This window comes from Macaca mulatta, chromosome 2 (genome assembly GCF_049350105.2).
Source record: "Macaca mulatta isolate MMU2019108-1 chromosome 2, T2T-MMU8v2.0, whole genome shotgun sequence".
NCBI lineage: Eukaryota > Metazoa > Chordata > Mammalia > Primates > Cercopithecidae > Macaca > Macaca mulatta.
Window position 1 is genome coordinate 182767894 of NC_133407.1, and position 24629 is coordinate 182792522.

A 24629-nucleotide genomic window follows, 5' to 3' on the forward strand; every position below is an offset into this window, starting at 1 on the left:
GTGTGACTTCTTAGATGGTGCTCTTCAGCATCGCTTTTGATGTTACTTGCTTTTATTGCAGTCCCAGAACCCCAGACTCTACTGCCATCACAGTCAACAATAGGTAATAAAGCTTTTTTAAATGACTGAAAACAAATATCTTTAACACTCTCCATGTTCAACTTTGGGGTTTTTGTTTTTTTGGTTTTTTCTTCTCCAGATGAAGTTTCGCTCTTGTTTTGTTGCCCAGGCTGGAGTGCAGTGGCGTGATCTCAGCTTACTGCAACCTCTGCCTCCCAGGTTCAAGCAATTCTCCTGCCTCAGCCTCCCAAGTGGCTGGGATTACAGGCCTGAGCCACTATACCCGGCTAATTTTTTATATTTTTAGTAGAGATGGGGGTTTTGCCATGTTGGCCAGGCTGGTCTCGAACTCCTGACCTCAGATGATCTACCCAGCTCAGCCTCTCAAAGTGCTGGGACTACAGGCATGAGCCACCGTGCCCAGCCTAATATTTCTTAATTTTCCTTCAGATCTTTTTCCAGCCATTTTTGCCCGGAGATATACTCTCAGCCTGTGCTTGACTTAGCAGTGGTTCTGAGACACTCGTGAAAGCAATGCTAATTTTAATTTGATACATTCTTTATTCTCCTTCAATTACATTTGAGGAATATGCCCTGAACTTGTTCTAACCTGTTTATTGCCAGGGAGGACCCTGAATTTCATAGGACGTATTTATGTTTTCTCTTTTGGAGGTGTTTTTCTTACTGTCAGAACTCTAACTTTTACAGATTTTCTTGAAAAGTGCCACGGTCTTTCCAGATCTAAATACCCTGATGTGTCATTAGGAAATCCACTCAAAGAGAGAAATAAAAAACCAACCCCAATCTTTATAGCTTCCTTTTCTTCAAAAGAGAGAGTGAGAAAAAAAAAAGTGTTCTGGTGCCATCTTAGCCAATTACCCATATTTTCCTTCATAACATGAACTGCTGGTTACTTTATTACAGTCACATATTCCAAATGAGAATCATGCCTTTTTGTTCCATTTCTCTTTCCAAACTTAACTGACTGGCTACATTTTTTTGTTCGCTTTGTCGAAAACACAGGAATTTATTGAAGTGGAAAAGAAACTTCGTATGTGGATAAAAGTTTCACCATTTATATTTGCTCAACCTAGTAATTAAAAATTAAGCATATTCCATGTTTTAAATACATGTCATTTTTCCTTTGATCTTGATTCTTGGTGATTTTTTCACATTGTCTTAGGACCTGAAACACTGGAAACCAAACCTTCAACAACAACAACATTAGGTAATAGAGTTACTGAGTGGGTGACCTTCGTTTCCTCTTTTCCTGACTGCTGGTATCTGAGTTGACAGACTCACATTAATGAATTAATACGTTAATGTCCATTTGTGTGTGTGAGTGCGCTGTTCTTCAGAAAAAAAGTAAATCCTATAGATATCGTTTATAAACTCTCATTTTTTAAAAGTTGCCTTTCTTGAAATAATGACTGAATTCAAAGCCTTCTGCATATATTGTTGATTTGTGGATTTGTTGATTTGTGGATATTTTAAATGAAAAATTTCTCCATTTACATCTTAGGCCAAATTTTAATTTTTATCCCAAATGGCTTTATAAAAGCAACCTTTCTCATGTTCCTATTGAACGTATGCCTTCAATATTTTTGAGTGACTATCTTCTCTAAGCTGTACAAAGTTTTGAGATTTTCCATCTCAAAATGAAAGAACAGAGAGATCTCTTGGACATTAATTATTAATCTTTGACAAAAAATTATTCAAGACCTCATTTAACTATGTAAATAATGATAGAAATTTGCAAAACAGATGGAAACATGTCCACAGTAAATCAAAGGGTTTAAATGTCCTTCTAAGATGGATGTAATATTTATCATCAGTTTGTAAATCCACCCTTCTTGTATTAACTTGCTAATTTTCTTTTCTTCAGCACCACGAAAGACCAAAAGACCAGGTCGTCGCCCCCGCCCCCGTCCCCGCCCTAAAACCACACCTAGTCCAGAAGTGCCCAAGTCCAAACCGGGTAAATGTGATATTCGGGTTCCAATTAACATAGAAAGTGGAATATGGCAGCTTCTGGTTTGATATCAGCTACTTGAGCAGCTGGGCTTTAGTGAACCAGTGGAATTGACTTTTATGACTGAGCATCTGTACTCACTTTCTACATTCATTTTATAGATGTAATATTTCATATAATATGTTTATATTCGCAGTCATGCTTATTAGGTACGCACAGCAGAAAACTGACCCATTAAGTGAATTATTAAAGTAAGGCACTTTGAAATCTTATGATATACATTCATGGCAGATGAGGTGTGGGAAAGCAAGAAGGAGAAAGGAAAATGGGAAATGTAAAAGGGAAAATCACATTCAGAAAAAATGCATCATTTAGATAGAGTGTCCCAGTTTGAGGCATAATGTCTCCCTCCTCAAGGTGCCACTTCTTGAAATATTTCATGTTTTTGGTGTTTGCTTCTGTAGCTCTGGAACCTGCCACGATACAACCGGAGCCCTTGGTGCCCACAACTGGTAATTCTACTCCCTCCACCCCAGCTGCTTTCACGGGTTGTAGCTTTTGCTTTCTCCACTCTCCATTACAGGCATGACCGCAGTTCCACCACCTCATCACAATTTCATCCCATGCTTTTCCTCACCTCTCCTGTCTGGGTCTGAAGATCCTAAAGATAGGAGAGTTCTAAAACAATCCAGTGTGCTCATTTAGGGAAGGTCTGTGGTCTTGGACACAACTTCCTGGTTCTCTGCTGACCTTCTGTCTGCCCTGTATGTTTCGTGGGGTTGAGAAAACCGTCAACTCTTTCTCAGACAGGGACCTCTGTGCTCATCCTGAACTGAACAAATAGCACAATGTTACTCCAGTGCCATGGTCAGCATTTCGTTGCTTTGCTGATTCAACTTCTAAGACTTTCTTCTTTTTAAAAAGCTGCATGAAAAAAGGCTTCTTCGGCTTTTCTGTTTCTTTGAAAAATGTTTTTGAGTAGGTTTGGATCACTAGAGGCACGAAGATCCTTCTTGATTGGAGTCCAGTGTAAAACTAGTGATGGTCTTTGGAAGTTGACAGCATTGAAAGGCCCAGGCTGGTTTTACTGTTTTTAGTACTAAAACTGTTTGATTATAATCATTTCGTTATAGTTTCAAAATCTATCATGGCTTTCCTTTGGAAAATCCCAGACATCGGCAGCCATGTAACATTATTTCTCATGTGTAATTTCAAATGTTTATGGATTACTTCCAGATCGCCTCCTAAGAAATCAGATTTCTACCTTACTGTTTGGATACTGAAGAAAACCTTTTGATCAAAGACGTGGAACTAATATACTTTGTCTATTTTGAAATTATTTGTATAGAAAAAACGTCTTATGACAGTCCTCGTTCCTTGTGCTCAAAAACACAGTTTGAGCATTTAGTGATTATTTTTCCTTTCTGAAAAAACTAATTATGCTAGCGTGTAGTTAAAATAGACACCCTTTTCACCCTTCCCACACCCCAGAAATTTTTATAGATTCATTGAATTTGTAATGTCTTTGTTCTGCATACTTGTCCTTAATTTTGACAGTCACAGCCATGACCCATTTTGCTAATTGTAGTACCTTTTTCTTTAGCCTCAAAACCATCTGAGAGACCTAAAACCACACCCAGACCAGATGCACCTCAAATTCAGCCTGGTAATCATTACTTTCAATGCCTTGATCTTATAAATAGGAAAACAATGTGTAAGTAACATTAATCTTCACATTCACAGCTCAGCTGTAACACTAATTATGGCACTCTAATTTTCTTCAGGTTCAAAACCACCAAAACAATTACTTCCTAAACCCCAAACCACAGCAGAACCAGACATGCCACCAACTAAATCCGGTAAACACAATTTCCAGTGCTTTAGCTTAACAGGATTTTCTTTGGAAACATCGCTGAAAATGTTTACAATCTGTCATATCATATAAATCATAGAAACCCAAATACCATAATTTTGTTCATTATCTTCTCCAAGTAGCCACACTGATGTTTTAAGTGCTAAATGAACAAGTCAATATGTAGGAAATTAGTAAATTTTATACCTGATTGACTGGCATTTCATTTTCTTAAAGCTTTTTTAGGCCTATTTTCTGAATTTGTAATGAACAGAAGCCTGAGTTTTCTGTATCTGAAACATTTTTGAAGGTGATTTTAGTAAGCAGTGTTAATACACACGGAAGGCTGACACTGTTCTTCATTTATAGGCACAACTCAAAAGAAGACTTGCTAATCAGGGATTAGCTTCCTCGAAAATACTCTATTGACATTTTATTTTATTCTGTTTATTTATTTAGAGATGGAGTCTCACTCTGTCACACAGGTTGGAGTGCAGTGGTACAACCGGCTCACTGAAACCTCTGCCTCCCAGCTTCAAGCGTTTCTCCTGCCTAAGCCTCCTCAGTAGCTGGGACTACAGGCGCCTGCCACCACACCCGGCTAATTTTTGTATTTTTAGTAGAGATGGGGTTTCACCATGTTAGCCAGGCTGGTCTCGAACTCCTGACCTCAGGTGATCCACCCGCCTCGGCCTCCCAAAGTGCTGGGATTACAGACATGAGCCAACGTGCCCGGCCAACATTTAAACAGTAACTATTAACTGAGTAATTTCCTACCATATAAGAAGATATTTATATTACAGTTCTCAGAATCCAACTGTTTTGAAGTTGAAAGTTTCTCCCAAGATTCCAATTAGTATAAAATTTTAATTTGCTAAGAAGCATCTCACATGATAAATTAACCTATCAAGAAGGCAATTTGTATTAACTTAGAATGAACTAGGCTCTCTGTCCTCTGAATTAAACACCAGTGAGCACCCAAAAGTTTAGACTTCCTTGCTTTTGTTACTTATATCTGTTTATTTTTTATGATGCAGTCTCTGAGCCTGTTGCATTTGAAACGGAAGCTCCCTCGATGACCATAGGTAATGATGCTTTCTTCCTTCTTGGACAATGTTTCTCTGAACTTGCCCCTCTCATCTCTTTTTTCATTAGCTACAGTATGCACAATTGTCATTCACCATTTTTTTTCGTTTTTAAAGATTGTTTACTATTTTCAGCAGGGGCCTTTTTAACATCATTAGGCATGCTTCCATCTGCTGCTCAGCTTGTAACACATAATTGTTATTCTTTCTACAATCACCTTCAAAGACATTCAGATTGCTTGAGTTACAGTCACTCTGTCTATATTCATTCTTCAAACCAGAAAATTTTTTGAAACCTCTGCTTCTGTGTGGGTGCAATTTATGGATGTGGGAGGGGAGCAATGAAAAAGCTGGCTGGAGTTTGTCCTCAATGTGTTTATAAGGAGCTCGTGATGGTACATAACTGTCTCTTTCTTGCAAAAGTCCCTTCTTCCTGTTCCACATTATTCATATGCAAATTGATCTTTCTGTTGCTAAATTCATCTTGTGATGCAAAATTCCAAACAAAATAAGGATTCTCTGTTTTGTTTGAAGGCAATTAGTTATAAACGTTGTTGTCATCCTGTTGTCCTGGCTTCCTCCATCTCTTCTGTTATATATGCCTTTGGTTCTGAAGATGCTCTCAGCGGTGGCGTAAACCAACTTTCTGCTATGATGTCTTGAGCAGTAAGGGAAAGTCAGCCTCTCTATAAATGCCTAAAGAGTTTTTTGAGGATGAGATGTTTGAATGTTACATTTAGCCTTCTGGGTTTAGTGGAAGATAAATGGAGATGCTAATACCAGAGAGTTACAATTCTTGATTAATTTTATATCTATGTATAATCAATTTCAGAATGTTATAGAAATCCTTTTTATCTAGACATAAAAGTTGTATCATTACCTTTTAGACCTTTTTCTTAATTATCTCTGTTTTCTACTTGAATAATTATCTCCTAATTAGCCATTTGAAATAAATGAGTAAGGAGGCAGAGTAAGAAGCAATATCACATTTATCACAAATAAAAGGTACAAGACTTTTGCACAACTCTCACAGATCTCCAGTAAATTGAGAAGATTTTTCTAATTCTCCTCACAACTACCACTCTCAAAGCAAATTAATAATGGTGGTGAAAACTTTTTAAATACCAATGGAAGCTTTGATAAATTTTTAGAGTACTTTAAAATCGTATATTGGACAACTAAGATTTTCTTGGGTCCAGGTTTTTTATGTTGTTGGAATCAGATAATGAAATACAGAAAAATATTTTTCGTTGCCCTTATAGGGATGCAAAGGGTATGGATATTTTGTGAAATAAATGGATATGATAGTATGGCTAGTTAGGGGAAAACAAATAGTATTTTCCCAGAGTTCAGAAATGCATTTAAAACATTAAAGGGTTAAGAAGATTCATTTTCAAACTAATTTTCTTTTTCTATATTTCTTAATCTCCATTGTTTATTGTATTGCTTTTGGTTAGTTCCCACCACAGACATTGAGCCTGTAACTGTGAGAACTGAGGCTCCAGTGACAACATTAGGTAATGACCTCTTCTGTCTTTAAGTATGAGTTTTTTCTGCTCATTGTCTAGTCTATTCCATCACTATTTGGGCTAAGGGTTTTTCTTTCATAAGATTTTCTCATCATCCTCTTGTCATTGAACTATATTCTTCATTTTGAATGTATTGAAAGTGCTTAAAACAAGTTACTTGGTTATAAGCCCATACGCCACTAGTGAACAGCGTCTGTGTCCCATTTTTCCCATATTATCCAGCTTTAATGCTTGACAGAGCCTGTGATTCTGCTCCAGTACTGTTCTATGTTAAAGCTGAATTTCAAATACAATTAGGAATGGCTGCCTGATAAATATCAATTATAATTCTGTGGGCATCTTACTTTCTGTTGTTTTAAGATATACAGAAAATTTTTATTATCTACCAACTATTTTAGAAAACGAAATGTGCTTATACTAATAACTTTTAATGGAATGTGGGTCTGAGCCAGGTAATTTCTCAGTACACTCTCCCAAAAGCAGGTGGGCCTGGGTCCCTCTCTGATGTGATGTCTACGTGCCTATGTCTGACTTCCCTTGGCTCTGGGCCCTCTTCTAAAATCCTATACCAGCAACTAATAATAAAGTTGCAGTTTATTTTTTTAAATTACATATATTCCATCTGTCTCAAAAGACCTGTCAGTAGACCAAAAATACATATTTTTGCATGTAGATGATCAGAAGAAAATGCTAAACCAAAGAGACAAATTTCTCAAGACTTAGGAAAACTTTAGAAAACCTAGAACCATGTGTAATCCTTTCTTTGGTTTCTGGAGTCATAAGGCTACAATAACCAGTTTCCTTTCTTTAGCTCCAAAAACATCGCAACGAACAAGAACACGTCGTCCACGTCCCAAACATAAAACCACGCCACGCCCAGAGACACCGCAGACCAAACTAGGTAAATAATATGTGGTTCCTCGTCCCTGTGGCATCCCATTGGACGTGGCATGGGGGTGGCAGTTTCACATGCCACCTTATAACCCACTTGACCCTTGGGGTGAAGGCCCAAGTGATGGAAAGCAGCTGCTACCACAGTGCTCTGGCGATACCTGTGACTTCTCACTGATTGTGTGAGGACCTCCTTGGTGCCTGCATATTTTATTTGCAACCAATGCTATCATGGTAAAGTTCACTTTTCAAGAGAATGATGGCCTGCGTATTTTATTTGCTTCTCTGACATTCCATTACATTTTTCTCTTTGATTCCTCAGCTCAGCAAAAACTGACCTGATTAGGTGTCTAGTTAGCATATTTAGTTCAACCTGTCACACATTTTGAACATTTGCATCTGTGAGGAATATTTTCGAAAAAAACAAATGACTTACCTGAGTTAAAAGAAGCTGCTCTTGTGTGAGACTCTTCATAATAGATATACAGGAGTGTAAGGAAAAGCAAATATTTATTAAATTTTACCAACTGTTAAGCACATCGTTAATTCTTAGAGAAGCAAAACATCTGTGGGCTGATAAGTGTAATGTGAACCTTTAGGGAGAACTCCATTTCTACAAAAAATTCAAGAAAAATTAGCCAGGTACATGCACCTGTAGTCCTAACTACTTGGGTGACTGAGGTGGGAGGATCTCTTGAGCCCAGGAAGTGGAGACTGCAGTTGCTATAATTGCACCCTTGCACTCTAGCCCAGGCAGCAGAGCAAGAGCTCATCTTGTGGACCTTGAAATTTGTAGACCCTATAGATTTATTGGTGGATGGGTAGGAATCATATAAACAGAGGCAGGAAGGTGTCGTATGAGGGTGACATTGGAAGGATAGGAACTGTAAGTGCAACCTGATTGTAAGAAAGGCAAAGTTCTTTTGGTTGGACAGTAATGCTGCTTTTGACGGGTCTACAAAGAGCACTTCGAATGCCTGACTTCGATGATTGGGTTTGAGCCAATTGGCTCCAGCATGCTCTCCTAACCTAGGGGTCAGGCCTTTTCTGTGCTGATAACAGAGAGATGCACTAAGTTTGATGGACTGAATGACCCTCTGTATCTGGCTCTTTGTATGCCTTTGTTTGAATAGAAGTCTTGGTCTTTTTCTAAGGTGCACGCTCAACAAAGAAGAGCATTATCTATTTTAATCACTCATCACTGTATCTGCTTAAACATATCAGTAATTACATCATCACGAACTAGAGCTTTGTTTTCCAGTTTATAGTGTAACTATACTTTCACATTAGTTTTTCCTAATTTTTAAACATAACATTATTAGATATTGTAAGATTTTTCTAAGCAGGGTTTTCTACTGTATTATCAGATAATATAAAAATAAGAAAAACTGGTAGCTAACCATGTTACAGATGCTGAGGTTATATCTGTTTCATAAAAGCAAATAAATACGTACCCTCACTTGAGAACTTCAAAATGTTTGCTTTGTGGCTATAGAACCAATGCTATAATGGTAAAGTTCACTTTTCAAGAGAATGGTGGCTTTTCTCGTGTGTTTAACATTTATTTCTGTTTAAAATTGCTTTTGATCATTTCTTGCTACAGACTTTGGACCTATTACTCCTGGGACATCTTCAGGTAATGACTCTCTATGTCCTTCAGCAAGTGCTTTTTCTTACTCATTGTCAGATTTTGCTATGGTGCTGTATAGGCAATGGTACCCTCTTTTGTTGTCATCTCATTACAGTATTCATCTTAAAATATGGAAAGCTTTCTTTTTAACAGAAATATGCAAGGACTTAATTCAAGACAGCTATCTGCTCCATAGCCCAGTTTGAAATTGTGTCACATCTGAGTCTCTGAACTATACTCTTAGAGCCAAGATCCAACTACAATTCCCCATATATTCCTTATTTAGAGCAGCAACACAGTATCAAATGATGATATTATGCAGTTTCTTTATGCACCTTTCTGTTTTTCAAGTTCTATATAATTTTTTTTGCTTTATTGATGTTCCTGTGAATTTTATATACTTAGTCTAGTAAATTACCAAGTGGAAAATTTGCCCCAGTTATCTTAAATTATAATTGAATAGTGTAGGGTTGGTTAGAACCTTTCTCACACCATTCAGAGTTAAGCAGTGATTTGGATTAGGGACACTTTCGAGAAAATAATGATAGTTTCTAATGTTTCTTTCTTAAACATAATTATATGTATAATTCTTATCTCTGAAGAACTTTCAATTATCAAAGAAAACCTATTAACAATCTGAGGGAGAAAATTTCAAACCAAAGTGACAAAGTTCTCTCAACTCAAACTCTAACAAGTATTTTAAAACTTAGAGTTATGTCATCCTATTCACAGTGAATGGAGCCATCAGCACCATATTAATCCTAAATTTTCTTCCTTCAGCTCCAACAACAACAAAAAGAACCCGTCGTCCACATCCCAAACCTAAAACCACGCCCCATCCAGAAGTACCTCAGACTAAACTGGGTAAATATGTAGTTTCTGTTTTATAGAATCCAAGCAGTCTACCACGATTGGGACTGTAAGTTCTATGTACACATAATCTATTGTGTCATGCCCTATATATCTCTTCAGAGTAAAAGCTACTGGTTAGTGAGGAGAACATGAATAGCTTAGCACTTCTTGCTTCCTTTGTAGGGATCTTCTCTGTTGATGATTATTTACTCTTGCTCTTTTATTTCATTCCTGTCTTCAAGATAAAGCTGCTCAGTATTGAGCCAGTGCACAATCATTTAAATCAACTACTTTTATTAAGTCCCTTCTAATTCCCCAAAGCCATATTAGTCCATACATCAGAAGTGGGAAGAATGTTTTCTTTCCCAGTTTACACTGTAGTTGTAAACAAAAGTTCTTCATGCATAACCAGTTAGAAACGAATATGAGGCAGCATGTTTATGCAAATATAATTTCTTGTATGGTATAAATGCCACCTCCTAGAAGCATGGCAAATATTTAGAGGAGGAAAATGTCCAGGATAATTAGAAACCAGCATAGAAACTGGATGAGTAGAGGGATGAGGGAACAGAGGCTGTTAAGCAGGGAATGTGTCGAAGCTGGCTCACCAGACAGGGGATAACTCGTTGATACCCTCCTGTTCAGTGATGAATTAAAGGGGGCTGGGATGTCTGCTCTTGGGGGGCTGTGATGTCTACTCAAGAGCTTAAATTTGATCTAGGGGGCTTCAATGATTCCTACTTCTGCACAGGATCATGCTTTTTCTGTTCTTAGAACTGAAGATACCCAGCCCAATGATACCAAAAACTGAGAGTTGGTTCTTCAGCTACTTAAGTACAGCTGTGTTTACTACAGACTTAGTCTCTTAATGAGTATAGTCTCAGCTTCCTTTTGGCTGTTAGTATGTGTGGTGCACAAACTCTAGGGCAACCTCCCAATGATTCCCTGCTCCTGGGGTTAACACCTTTATACAATCCATCCTCTCCCTTTCTCCCTCCCTGTCTGTCTCTCCCTCCCTGTCTCTCCCTTGTGCTAGCATGGCAGACACACTCCCAGCACATGCACCTATTCAACAGAGTGACACCCATCACCTTTGCCTTAGTTTATTGGTTAAAAAGTTGTCAGGGATCCAGCACATACTCAAGGGGAAGAGATGACAAAGATGTTAATACCAGAGATAGAAACCACTGGGGATCACCATAGGGACTCTCTGCTACACTGTGTTTGCTTTCAAATGTAAATGTTCTATCTGTCATTATTGATTACTGCTTATAATGAGTGCTCTTTGGTTTTTTGGCTTCCACGAAAGTGCTAGTCTTTACCATATCGTTTTCTAAGAAAATGGCTAACCAGATTTTCTAGTGTTCATTAGAATCAGATGGTTAACCAACAACAAGATCTTACTGTTGACCTCAGTGGGATGCTCAGCAAAATCCAAAGGCTATTGCTGACTATCTTCTGAGTCAAATGAGTACCTGATTACAGTTTGGAGAAATATTCAAAGGAAAAGAAAAATGCATCCACTTTCTTTTGAGTTACGATATTAAGAATTAATTTTGCAGCCTTAGAAATCTGATGTTTAGTGGTAAGATGAGTGTTCTGACATTTCATGCATTCACAAAATCTCTTTGGTTTCTTTTATTACTTTTGATCAGTTCCTGCCACAATCCTCGAACCAGTTCTTAGAACTGAGGCTCCAGGGACAACAGTAGGTAATGGCATGTTATGTCCATCAACATCTGCCTCTCCTGCTCATTTCCAACCTATTCATCACCATCATAACCACAGCTTCTCTCACTTCACAAGGCTTCTGTGTCATCCTCTATCATTCAATTACTTCTTAATATATGTAAGAGTATTAAAACAATTTCTTGTTGGTAAGATAGCCAAGCATGAACTTATAGTCGGTTTATATATCTGCAATGTGATGACTTTGAATTCCCCACATCTTGCTCCCACATAATATTTTAACCACATTCTTTGTTACTGAGTTTCAAATATAATCACTGGAGGCTGGGGGTGAAGGTGTCTGTCCCTGATCTAGGCTAAGTAAATCGGCATAGCTATTATGGTGTGACACAGTTCTCTTGCAGATCTAAATTTCTACATTTTTACTGTCTGCATGATAATAATTTTTTTTTTTTTTTTTTTTTTTGGCATTCAGGGTAAGGATGTGTTCTTGTTTCAGTAAAGAGTAAAATTTTCCCAAGTAAAGAGTAAAATATACCCAAGGCTGGTAAATTTAAATAATAAGCACCATCACAAATATAAAATCACCCTATATCTGCCTTCATCATTGCCATAACTCAGCAAGGTTTTAGAACTTGTTTGTCATTCAGGAATCCCTGTGAGAAGCTCCTTGAAATATCATCAGTAAACTTATATTTCTATGTGGTTTTTGTTCTTCAGAAAAAGCTACATGATAAAAAGAGACAGCTTATTAAAATAGGGGCAAATATTTCAAACCCAGAAGAAACATTTCTTGGAAGTCAAGAAATTATAACAAATATAATCTTATCCACAGCTTCTGGAACCAAACACATTGTATTAACCTGAAGTTTTCTTCCTTTAGCTCCCAAAGTGCCTCAACGAACTCGTCGTCCACATCCCAAACCTAAAACCACACCGAGTCCCGAAGAGCTTCAGACTGAACTGGGTAAATTTGTAGGTCATGCTTGAGGAATCCTAGCAGCCCACCCCAGTGGGACGCAAAGAGAATGAAGTAGCCAGGCAGGGTCAGCAGCTAGTTCCACATCAGACCAGGCAAGGAGGAACAGGGCTGGGGAGATGATGTGGTAGCCAAATTCCTTATGCTTCTCTCTCAACGTCTATTTAATTCACTTCTCATTCAATTCTCTTCATCCCTTCAACGTTGAATGTATGATAAAGTGAAACAGCTAGAGAAGGAGCATATGTTCATGCAGGTGGGAGATTATTTCTTGGTAACTATAGGAGTCATGTAAGTCACAAATAAGGATCTAAGGCAGGAGTTGGCAAACATTTTCTAGACAGAGCCAGATAGTAAATTTCCTAGGCTTTCTGGGCCATATAGTCCCTGTAGTATTTTCTTCCTCTTTTTTACAACCACTTAAAAACAGAAAAATCATTCTCAGGGGAAAATCATTCTGGGGGAAGAGTAATGGAGAAATTCAGAAAGGCAGGGAATGTATGGAAACAAGCCTGAGGAGGCAGTTTCTCTGACTGCCAGAGGCTGTCAGGCTTCTAGGTGTTGATGAGAACATTTCATTGAGGTGTCTGCAGCTAAGTGAGAAGGGGTCTTGAACGCTGGCCTGAGGAGTTTGGATTTTATGTAGGAATCATCTGCATCCCTGTGCTGTCGGGCTTTCTCTGGGTGTTGCCCAGCTGTATACCACAGACTGAGGGGCTGGCCCTCTTCTTGTCCTCTTAAGTACTCACGTTGGACAAAGCTCGTGGTCTTGTTCCAAAGATGAGTTTTCAGCAAAATGTGTATGGTCTACTGTGCTCTATTAGTTAGGTTCAGATCACTAAAGAATGAGAAAAATTCCTGGGACACTTCACATGGACCATTATCTGAATTATCTGACTACAAAGTAAATGACCGTTCCTCCTAAGAGATGAATTGGTACTCAAGGACACAGGTGCCACTTTCTCTGGGCTCAGGAGGCTGATTGTGTTTGCTTTGTGCTCTGGACAGATACATCATGACCTGGTAAAAATTTTTTTGAATGTTCTGAGTTTTTATTGTTTTTTGCTTTTTTTTATTGGCCAGTTCCTGCTACAATCTTTGAACCAGTTTCTCCTATAAAAGAGGCTCCAGGGACAACATTCGGTAATGCTGCTTTCTGATCTTCAGCAAGTGCTTGTTCTGCTCACTGTCCAGCTTATTCCACTTTATATTGCTATTCAATTACATTTTTGATTTTGTAACGGTTGAACATGCATGAAACAAGTTGCCTCTTGCTCATAAGAGAGCTATGTCTGAATCTAGTTTGGGACCTTTCCTGCTCTATAACTTGAAATGTTGATCGTATCATTTTGGTTTTGGCTTAACCAGAGTTCTCTATTAAGGGAGATTTCATATATTCTCGTGAGGTTCTGACCTGATCTATGCTAACCAGGCTGTAACACAGAAGTTTCTTTATACATACCTTATACACCTCCCTCTTTATTTTTTTTTTCCTTTTTTGGGGTTTATATTTTTGCTTTTTTATCCCATTTACAACCATTCCCAAACATCTACCTTTTTAATCTGCCTGTTATTTTTGTTATTTTGTTAATGTATGAGTACTATTTTTAGTGAATTATCTAACAGATAACGTGATCAAGGCTAGTAGATTTAAATAATAAACCCCATCCTTAGTATAAATTGAATTCCCCCCTAGTCTCCATCATAATCTGGATGATTTATAACCTTTTTAATCCAGGCAGGGCACTCTAGAATGTGATAAGCATATTAATCCTAAGTGTCTGAATTAATAGCTTTATTTAATCTGTCAAATTTGTTATTGAAGTATCTTAAATAACAGAAGATAAAGTATAGTAGGAGCAAAATTTTTGCATTAGAAAAATATATTTTCTGAAGCTCAGGAAAATCTACCAAGCTTTGGAAAAGCTAAAGATTTTTTTAAGCCTACAATGTGCAGAAGCATAAGATTTAAAATAACTAAAGTTTATCTTTTTCTGTCTCCAAAAACCTCCCATTGAACGTATCACTCACAGCACAAACTTAATACCACTCTGTGTATGGCTACTCTTGAGACTATACCAGATAAATATAGGGTCTTTGGTTTATGGAACTTAGGAGCCTGTCACTGATAGAAATAATAGATTCACATACCCCTTAGTGAGGGAGTCCAGAGGGTTGTTACCCCCTGATGGTTGACAAGGAGCGAGTTTAGAAGAGACCAGCAGGATCTTCTGTTTTTGTAGTAGGAGACATGTTTTACTTTGCAGTCTGCAGGCTAATTAAACACAAAAACTTCCCACATGAAAAGCTTAGAGAATGAGAATAAGCCAGGGTGTTTTTGCAAATTAAAGATTTTTCTTGGGAATATAAATGTTAAGTGTTAGCCTTATTATAAGGTCTTAAAGTAAAAAATGAATTTGGGTGTCAACAGAGGCAGGAAAGAATTTGGGCCTTGAAGTCACATCACAATTTGCACAAATAGGAAAGTGAGAATGAACAAAGATGAAAAAATTGGATATAAATAGAGGCAACCAGAAGAGGCAGAGATCCTGCTTCTAGGGTCAGCCAAAACATTTTTGTTGGTAATTCTGCATTTGGATGACGCCGTGGAAAGTGGAAGGAGGGCTTGAATGTCTCACTCATTGAGCCTGACATTGTTCTCATGAGCATCAAAAATCTTTCTTCCACACTAGATCATGTTTTCCCTCTGCTAAGTGTGGACAGTGATTTACTGGATGCCACAGACTGAGTGGCCACCCCTTACCCAGCCACTGCAGTGCTATTGTTTGGACAGAAGTGAAAAGTTCTTTCCAAAGTGGAGTTCCCAGCAAGATCATCAGTCATTTTTAGTTATTTGTGTGATGACCATTTGGATATTTCATCAATTTTTCTGTAACCATAATTTGATAAACATATAGTACATGTTCTCTTCAGCATCCACTAAAGTGCAAATTAGTTTTTCACGAGCTTCTTGAGAATTATTAGAAACTTATTTAAATAAATGCCTTAAAACCTCCTAAAGTCTTCCATATTATATGCAGATAAACACCATAACTAGAGGAATTCTTTGCCTCATGTAGTGCTAAAGAGAGACCAAAGATGATGACCATCTCATGAGATGGTGTAGTTGGTATAGTTTGGCCAAGTATAGACCAAAAAAAAAAAAAAACAATTTCCATTTGAAAAAGGGCTGCCATTACAAAGCAGTAGAGATTAGGGGGCTTAAATAACAGAAGTCTATTTCTCACAACTCTGGAGGTTGTAAGTCCAAGATCAATGTATCTATAAGCGTGGTTTCTCTTGAGGCCTCTCTCCTTGTCTTGCAGATGGCCGCCTTCTCACTGTATCCTCACACAGCCTTTTCTCTGTGTGTGCAGCTCATGTCTCTTTTTCGTATGCGTCCATCAGTTGTGTTGAAGTAGAGTCCCGCCCTTATGACCTCATTTAACCTGAATCATCCCTTTGAAGGCCTCACTATGAGGATTAGGGCTTCAACATTATGAATTTGGTGTGTTGGGGTTGGGGGGTGGAAATATAATTCAGTCCTAATGCCCTTCCCAGAAATGTTTAATTATCCCAGAGGCAGTGTTACACAAGCAAGATACATTTTGATGTGAATACTATAGCTCCCACACATTTTTTACAATCTCTTTTGTTTATTTTATTACTTCAGTTCCTGTTACAGACCTCGAACCTGTTACTTTTAGAACCGAGACTCCTGCAACAACCTTAGGTAACAACCCTGCCATTTACCTGGCTGTTTGCCAAGTGCTTTTGCTGCTTGTTGTACAGTCCATTCAGTCTTCATCCCTATAACATAGCATGTCTTCCTCGATGAAACAGCAAACATCACTGCCTGTGACCATTCAACTATTTCTATCATCTGAAGAATACTGAAGCCTCCTAAAAACAAGTTTCATGTTGTTTTTATGAGAGCCAGGCATGAGCTTAACTCAAAATATTTACCTGCCATGTAGCACATTTGAAATTATCATATCATCTCATGCTTCATTTAACAGAGTTCTATATTAACATTGAGTTTAAAACAAATTGGGATCTATTTCTTATCTAAGCTGATTGGCAATAATGCCTACTCTTACTCTCCTTTGCACATCTGAGTTTCTAGATTTAAAAAAAAAAATGCCCAGTATGTTTCTTTCCTTATTGGTGCTTTAATGATATGTTTTATTACTAGTTTGACAATTAGGGAATTACTGAAGTCTGAAATCTTAAATTTTAAACCTATTCCTTAATGTGACCCTAACTTCCTATCCTTTCTCATTGAATACTTTGCCCCAATCATTTTTTTTCCCAGTGAGGAAGTTCTGTAAGTTTCTCAATACAAGTGCTAATCTTCGCTCCTTGGGTGAGCAACTTGACTGTATACATGAATTTGCCTGAAAAGTACCATCAATGATAAAATGACACATCGTTATAAAAGGAATGAAAAAGTAAAACTGAAAACAACTAAAGTTCCTGGAACTTTAGGAGATCTGACAAGTTTTGGAAAAACCTTTCCTCAGTATCCAGAATCTTAAGACCTAGAGTAACACAAGGCTTTTTCTTCCTTCAGCTACCAAAACATCAAAAAGAACCCGCCCTCCACGTCCCAGACCTAAAACTACACTGAGCCCTCAGGCACCTGAGACCAAACCCGGTAAATCTGTGATTCCTTGGTTTAAGGGTGATCCCTGGCAGCCTGTGGCAGTGGGGACTGAAGCAGTGCCAATGCTGAGCAGCAACAGGTCTTATTCTCCCTAAGCACAAGGGCATGAGGCATCATCAGTACCATCGCCTCTGCTCAGCTTTCAAGGAGAATAATGTGTGGCTGAGACCCAACTGGTGCCAGCATATCTTATTATTTCTATGTGAGACTTTTCTTTGAAACTACATGGTTAGTATATTTCTTACTGTCAAATTCCATTCACATCTTAAAAGTAGAACTTCTTTAGCAGAGCCAACATATTCAGTTCAAGTAAATGTAATTGTAAGTGCCTTGCATATTCCCATTCCTACATTGGCAACCATGGGTGATATGTCAGCTGTAGGAGAGTTATTTTACTGCAGAAGGAGTGGAGTTGAAGCTAAGCTTGCCTGACACAAACGTAAAGTAATGATCTTTATGTTTTAGCTCAAAAGAAAAGATCGAGGTGGATTGGACTTGGACCTTGGGCCCACTGAGGATTTGGATGCATGGAGGGAAGAATGAACTAGAGCAGAAGGACCACATGTGTTGGGTCAGCTAGAAAGGCAGTCCAGTCTAGATGGATTCCTTCTAGATGGTCATGTATGACTGTTGATGATGGTGCATTTGGAAGGGTCATCAAGCCAGATGAAGAAGGATTTTGAGGGCCTGATTCAGAAGCTTTAGATTTGATACAGAGACATCAAAAGCTTTTGATTTCCCTTTATTCTGGGCTGACAGCAGACAGATGCTCTACCAGTTATTGCAGGTTGAGTGACCACCCTGTACTCTTAGTAAGTGTCATGGCTTGGACAGAGATCTCAAACTCTGTCTATAGATGAGTTCCTGGCAAGATGAACATAGTCTACTTCAATGATTAATTTTTTATATTGGTTTCAAACATATGAACTGTCTCTTTTATCCATGTTTACTTATACGTAATAAGTGCTCATGTTCAGAAGTACAGAGTAATTGTATCTTTTAAGATAATTTCTAAGTATATGTGAGATAAATGCATTAAAATATTTTCCAGTGCAGTTTTCATATTAATTCATTAGTTAAAAACCTAATAGAATTTCATGTTGACTTCTTTAAGCTTCTCAACATAGTTCAAAAGCTAAGCCTGGGACTCCCCGTGCCTATAGTTTGGCCAAATCATCAATGAACAAACACGCATTCTTCCCCTCAGTTAAGAAGTTAATTTTTTTCTTTGTTTCTACGGAAGAATTGACATACTAGTAAAATTTGTTTGCATGTGAGTATTCTGACTTCTCATATGTTTAAAAATCTCTTTGATTTACATGTTGTTTTGGTCAGTTCCTGCTACAGTCCTAGAACCTGTCACTCTTAGACCTGAGGCCTCAACAACATTAGGTAATGTTGATACACAGTGTTTTCGACAAGCTGCTTTTGCTTATTGTCAAACCTAGAGTTTCAATTTGTTTCATGTGACAACAGTGTCATTCTTGATGGCCATTCAACTCTTCTTAAAATTATGAAGACTCTTAACTGTTGCTTTTAAGAGAAGCAGTTATGCATGAATCTACAGGAAGACATTTATTTGCCATATGGCCTGCTTGAATTGTCATGTTATTCTGTGTTTTGTTTAAACAGTGTTTGTGATAAAGCTGTGTTTCAAACATGTTAGTGGGTTTCTAACTCCTACCTGGACAGATAAAGCTATTAACTCTTATAAAGCAAAGAGGACCCATTTTGCACCTAAATTTCTACCCTTTTTTCTATTTGCATAGAAATTTATTGTTTTATCTCTAGTAAGATCACAATATATTCAGATTTTAATAGCTCTATAGAATATGTGCCAAAAATTAAAAGACTAAGTTGTAAATCTCAGATTTAGTGGAACTGTCCTTCATTATCTGTTAAAATTTGGCAATAGTACTTAACCTTTTTGGTACCCAGTAAAGCTACCCTATGAGATTTTCATTAAAATTTCTAATCTTTATTTCTCAAATTAAAAAGTGTTTTTTGTCTTAAGGAACTTTCTATGATAAAAGATCTATAAGGAGGAATGTATGTGACAAAAATCTCAAACTAAAAGGCAAACACCTATCAAGCAGTAGAAAGTAATGTTTTTTACCCCGCACAGCTTCTAGAATCATAGATAGTGTAGTTATGTAGTAACCCAAGAACTTCTTCCTTCAGCTTCCAAAACATCACAACGGACACGTCGTCCACGTCTCAGAACAAAAACCACACCACGTCCTGAAGTACCTGAATCCAAACCAGGTAAACCATGTGTTCCTGGTTTAAAGAGTCCCTGCAGCCTAAGCCAGCATGGTCTTAAGAGTAATCCCAGTGGTTGGGAGTAACCAATAGGCCCCTGTGAGAGGGAAACTACAACTCATGGTCAGCGGCAGATCCCACTGTGAAACTGTAAGAGAAACACTGTTAGGAGATCTGTGAAGCAACTGAATGCCTCATGCTTCCTTTGTGCAGTCTGCTCTGGCACTGTGCATTTTATTAACTTCCATTTATCTCTTAAAAATAAAACTTCTTTAGAAAAATTAGACATATTCAGCTCAAGTCAACAAACATTAAGTGCCTTAGATATCCTCCCAATCATATTAGCACATTTGGGGTATACATCAGATGTCAGAGATGCATTTTGATCCTCAAACCTGTGAGACAGTTGAGAACAGAAGCCTTTCCTTTGTAAATAAAGTAAAAGATGGTATGGGGCAGTATCTGTGCAAATATGAGACTGGTTTTGGAGTGCTATCAACAAGATATGCTTAGTGTGTAAATATTTGGAGAAGGGAAATATAGATTAAGAAGAAATGGAGCCTTGAAATCACCAAGACACAGGGATGAGTAGAAGGGTGGGAAGAATAAAATCAGAAGGAAGAGACACAAGTAGAGACCAACCAGAGGAGACAGTCTAACTGGACAATTGATAAAAAGATGTCTTACTTTGCTGGGCACAGTGGCTAACACCTGTAATCCTAGCACTTTGGGAGGCCGAGGTGGGTGGATCATGAGGTCAGGAGTTCAAGACCAGCCTGGCCAAGATGGTGAAACCCTGTCTCTACTAAAAATACAACAGTTAGCTGGGCATGGTGGTGGGTGCCTGTAATCCTAGCTACTCAGGAGGCTGAGGCAGAGAATTGCTTGAACCCCAGGAGGTGGAGGTTGCAATGAGCTGAGATCACGTCACTGCACTCCAGCCTGGGTAACAGAGCAAAACTCCATCTCAAAAAAAAAAAAAAAAAAAAAGCCTTCAAGATGACAGGCAAATCCCTTCTGAATCTCACTAGGACCATGGATACCCATGGCAGAGATGCCTAGGTCCCTGATGGAGCAGTTGGGATTTGATCTGGTAGACATCAGCAAGCTGTTCTTTCCACATGAGGGCATGTTCTCTCTTTGCTCAGAATGGAGGTATATCCTACTCAATTCATCATGCTAAGACCTCTGTCTCTTTCCAAAGATGAATTCCTAGCAATACCTACATAGTCCATTTTGGATTATTAATTAGATAACCAGAATGAGGAATAAGGAAATAGGTACCTGACTTAGGTACCTGTCTTAGGTATCAAATTTCTGGAAATCAACTGCCTACTTTTTTAGTTTTAAAGGTTGCCATATAATTCTATAGGCTGTATTATACTAGTAAGACTCATTTTTGAAGAAAAGTTTTGAGTTTACATTCATTTAAAATAATCATTTGGTTAATTTTAATGCTTTTGGTCAGTTCCTACTGCAGAGCTCAAACCTGTTACACTCAGAACTGAGACTTGGGTGACAACACAAGGTAATAGCACGTTGCAGTCCTCATTAAGTGTCCTTCCTTCTCATCGTCAAACCCATTCCATCATCATAGCCGCAGATTCTTATGCTTTTTAAGACTACATCATCATTCTCTGTTGTCATTCCATCATATTCTTCATCCTAAAGGTATTGAAAATACTGACTCTTAAATCACCCTTTGTTTTTAAAAGAGCCATGCATGAACCTAACTCAGGCTATCTTTTGGGTATGTAACCATCTGAAATTATTTTGTCATCCAGTGTGTTTTTTTAACCAACTTTTTTGTTAAAGGTGACTTTAAAATGCAGTTTTCTTGATTCTAACATTATTGTGGTACCAAAGAGTTTCTTTATGAATCTAAAGTTCTACTTACTCACTTATTTTTGCTATCTATGTGATATTCTCTGATTGACATTTTTGTTAATTATGTGGTCTTATTTTAGTAATTGTGAAAGAACTTACAACTGACTACCAGCACTGTGATATTTTAGCAGTGACTCTTAACCTTTTTATTTGATGAGTCCTATTGACTATTGTTCACTTCTTAAATTAGCAATTTCATTTTAGAATGTGACACTTTCTCCCAAAAAACTTTCTTCAATTGTAAAAGGAGACATACTATTATGATAATAGTAAATGTTTCTAATTAAAAAGTTTAAAAGACATATTTCCTGAAATATGAGAAAATCTAGTAAGTTTTAAGAGATCTCAAACCATGTGTCATGCTACTCATAGCTTCTGAACTACGGACTCTGTAGTAACTGAAGGTTTTCTTTCTTCAGCTCCTAAAACATCACAACGAACTCGTCGTCCACGTCCCAAAACTAAAACCACACCAAGTCCTGAGGTTCCTCAGACCAAACCGGGTAAATTCGGGTTTCTGGTTAAAGTAGCTCATCCTAGCAGTTCTCGGGAATTTATAATGGATGCCAACGATGGGAGTGATGGCCCGTGTGAGCACCATGTGGGTGAAGGCACAAAATCATCTGCTGCTGCTCCCCCTGTTGAGTTAGCAAAGGAGAACACAATTGGGATAGATCTGTGTGGCAGGTGAATTCCTTGCACTTTCTGCATACAGGTTTGTCTCTTACTATGTATCTTATTTACTATTTTTTTTTTTTTTTTTTTGGAGACAGAGTCTTACTCTGTTGCCCAGGCTGGAGTGCAATGACACAATCTCAGCTCACTGCAATCTCTGCCTCCCAGTTCAAGTGATTCTCCTGCCTCAGCCTCCTGAGTAGCTGGGATTACAGGCGTGCACCACCACGCCCGGCTAATTTTTGTATTTTTAGTAGAGACAGGTTTCACCATGTTGGTCAGACCGTCCCCAAACTCCTGACCACATGTTCTGCTTGCCTCAGCCTCCCAAAGTGCTGGGATTACAGGCGTAAGCCACCACACCCGGCCTCTTATTTACTACTTTTTATTTCATTCAATTGTCCTCATAAAGACAAAATGCCTTAAATAGAACTTGCATTTTTATTTCTAGAAAAATATTTAAGTGCCTTCTGTCTTCCCACAGCCACATCAACAACTGTGAGGCTATCACAGGAGGAGGAAGCTTGTTTTTCACATCTTACTCTGTAGTATAGTCAAGGTCAAAACCTGTCCCAAAGATTGAAGCAAGAGAGTGTACCTGGGCAAATTGAACTTGTTTTGAGGGGTGCTGTTCACATCTATAAGCTTAGAAAAAGAAAATGTTATGAAGAATAAATAATTGGAAAGAAGTTGGGTCTTAAAATCTTAGAGATGAAGAGAGTCAGAAAGACAGGAGGGGTAGAGGCAAGTCAGAGGGCACAGGCTTCCAGAAACACACAGGATTCTGCTTCTAAGTAGTGATGACAGCTGCATTTGGAAGGGTTTATAAGAGCAGCTGAAGAAAGTCCTTGAAGATATGACTCGAAAGTCTGCATCTGACCCAAGTAGCATCATCCATCTAGGGTCCCGCATTTTTATGATGGGAGTAGAGAGCTACTCTGCGTGTTTGTCCCTTATCCTGATTTGTTGAGTGCCTTTACTGCAAAAGAAATCTCCCTAAGATTCACTTTGCTTTATTCTTTGCTGTGTCTTCTCTCAAACAGGCTGTTGACTATATTCTTGCTCATTTAGACACATTATTAAAGCTTCCACAAACATGCCAACAGTTACTAGGACAGTTAGATAAGTATATATTTGGCAAAATGCCTGAATAAGCTTCTAAGGAAGTCTTCTAGTTGGAATTAAGTACTCAGACACCTAGGAGAATATTATGTGGGCTTTACTGAGATGTGTGCCAAATTGTGTAGGCTGTGACTAAGTGCCTCTTAAAAAATTGTTTATCTGGCTATAAGATGGCCAAGTCTTCAAATAACAAGTATCAAATTTCAGAAAATTTCTTAAAATTGCTATATACTGATTGAAGCAGTATTATACTGGAAAGATATAATTTACTGGCTTTTCACAAGTGTTTATTTCATTGCTTTTAATTAGTTCCTGTTACAGATCTTGAACCTGTTACTCTCAGAACTGAAGCTCCAAAAACCATGGGTAATGAGAATGTGTGTCCTTCAAATAGTGCTCTTCCTGCTTATTGTCATACCACTGTAGTCAGTTTCTTCTACATCGTAAGACCATTCTGTCATTCTTTGTCATCATTCCATTATAGTCTTTATCTTGAAATTATGCTAGACTCCATGTCAAATTATCAGTTGAATTTGAGAGAACTGTGCATGAACTAATATCAGGACATCAAACTGCTTTTAACTGTTCAACGTTATGTCATGCGATCATGTCCATTTGTTTCGACAGCATTGACCATTTTAAGCTGCATTTCAAACACGAATCTCCAGCTATCCCTTATTTATGCTGCTTATTCCTCATCAATTATAGGGAAGCACAGTGTTTCTTTGCTCATATTGTTTTTTATTATATTAGGATCTGTGTAACATTTATTTTTTTGTTTCAAGGAATGATGTTTATAGTAAATTCTCAAATTGTAAAATGTACCTAAGTCTTGAAAGTTTTAATGATAGGCTTCCATAATAGGATAGACTGACTCTTTATTCATCTCTATTAAGGTTTAACAGTTTCTTAACTTTTACTGAATCAAGGAATACTTTGAGATTTTGATGAGCACAGTTTATTAATTACATGGTGTTCTTTATGCTTTCATACATATGAACTCTTTATTGTACCCGTAGTTATTTAAACAGTAGATAACAAGACATTTATCCCAACTTCTATAGAAGTGCAAATAGACTGATAAATGCCTTTTTCAGTAAAGTTAGAAAAGCATATATTATGCAAATGCGTAAAAAGCTTGTCCAACAATCTTCCACTAATATGTAGCAAGAATCAGATAATCAAACATCTAGGAGAATGTCTTGTTGACCACATAGTGATATTAAACTGAGTGCAATGCTATCTTGCAAGTCTATCTTACGAGACTAATGAGTGCCTGACCATGGTTTGGCTAAATCTGCAAAAAACAAGTCTTACTTTTCTCTCAGTTCTGAAGCTTAAAAATTGACGTGTGAAATTAATATTCAAGTTAAATCTCTTTGCTTTATTTTATTATTTTTGTCTAGTTGTTACTACAGTCCTTGAACCTGACACTTTTAGAACCAAGGTTCCAGAAACAACATTAGGTAATGATATTC

General features: G+C 37.8%; 1 protein-coding gene across 50 annotated transcripts in view; it reads left to right on the forward strand.

Annotated features, from left to right (window-relative positions):
* ABI3BP (ABI family member 3 binding protein) overlaps positions 1–24629 on the forward strand; it is a 244769-nt gene that overhangs the window by 151757 nt on the left and 68383 nt on the right. For 24 of the 50 annotated variants that reach the window (XM_015129581.3, XM_077994019.1, XM_077994032.1 and 21 more), the window contains 22 exons: positions 62–103; positions 1244–1288; positions 1946–2038; positions 2497–2544; positions 3636–3698; positions 3817–3891; positions 4922–4969; positions 6427–6486; positions 7310–7399; positions 8993–9025; positions 9800–9883; positions 11527–11583; positions 12444–12527; positions 13623–13682; positions 16213–16272; positions 17113–17196; positions 18541–18597; positions 19387–19470; positions 20936–20995; positions 21774–21857; positions 23461–23517; positions 24558–24617. In XM_015129581.3, the coding sequence (XP_014985067.2) occupies positions 62–103; positions 1244–1288; positions 1946–2038; positions 2497–2544; positions 3636–3698; positions 3817–3891; positions 4922–4969; positions 6427–6486; positions 7310–7399; positions 8993–9025; positions 9800–9883; positions 11527–11583; positions 12444–12527; positions 13623–13682; positions 16213–16272; positions 17113–17196; positions 18541–18597; positions 19387–19470; positions 20936–20995; positions 21774–21857; positions 23461–23517; positions 24558–24617 (1428 nt within the window). The remainder of the gene's footprint in view (positions 1–61; positions 104–1243; positions 1289–1945; positions 2039–2496; positions 2545–3635; positions 3699–3816; positions 3892–4921; positions 4970–6426; positions 6487–7309; positions 7400–8992; positions 9026–9799; positions 9884–11526; positions 11584–12443; positions 12528–13622; positions 13683–16212; positions 16273–17112; positions 17197–18540; positions 18598–19386; positions 19471–20935; positions 20996–21773; positions 21858–23460; positions 23518–24557; positions 24618–24629) is intronic. The other 26 variants (XM_077994017.1, XM_077994020.1, XM_077994023.1 and 23 more) reach the window with 11 other exon arrangements.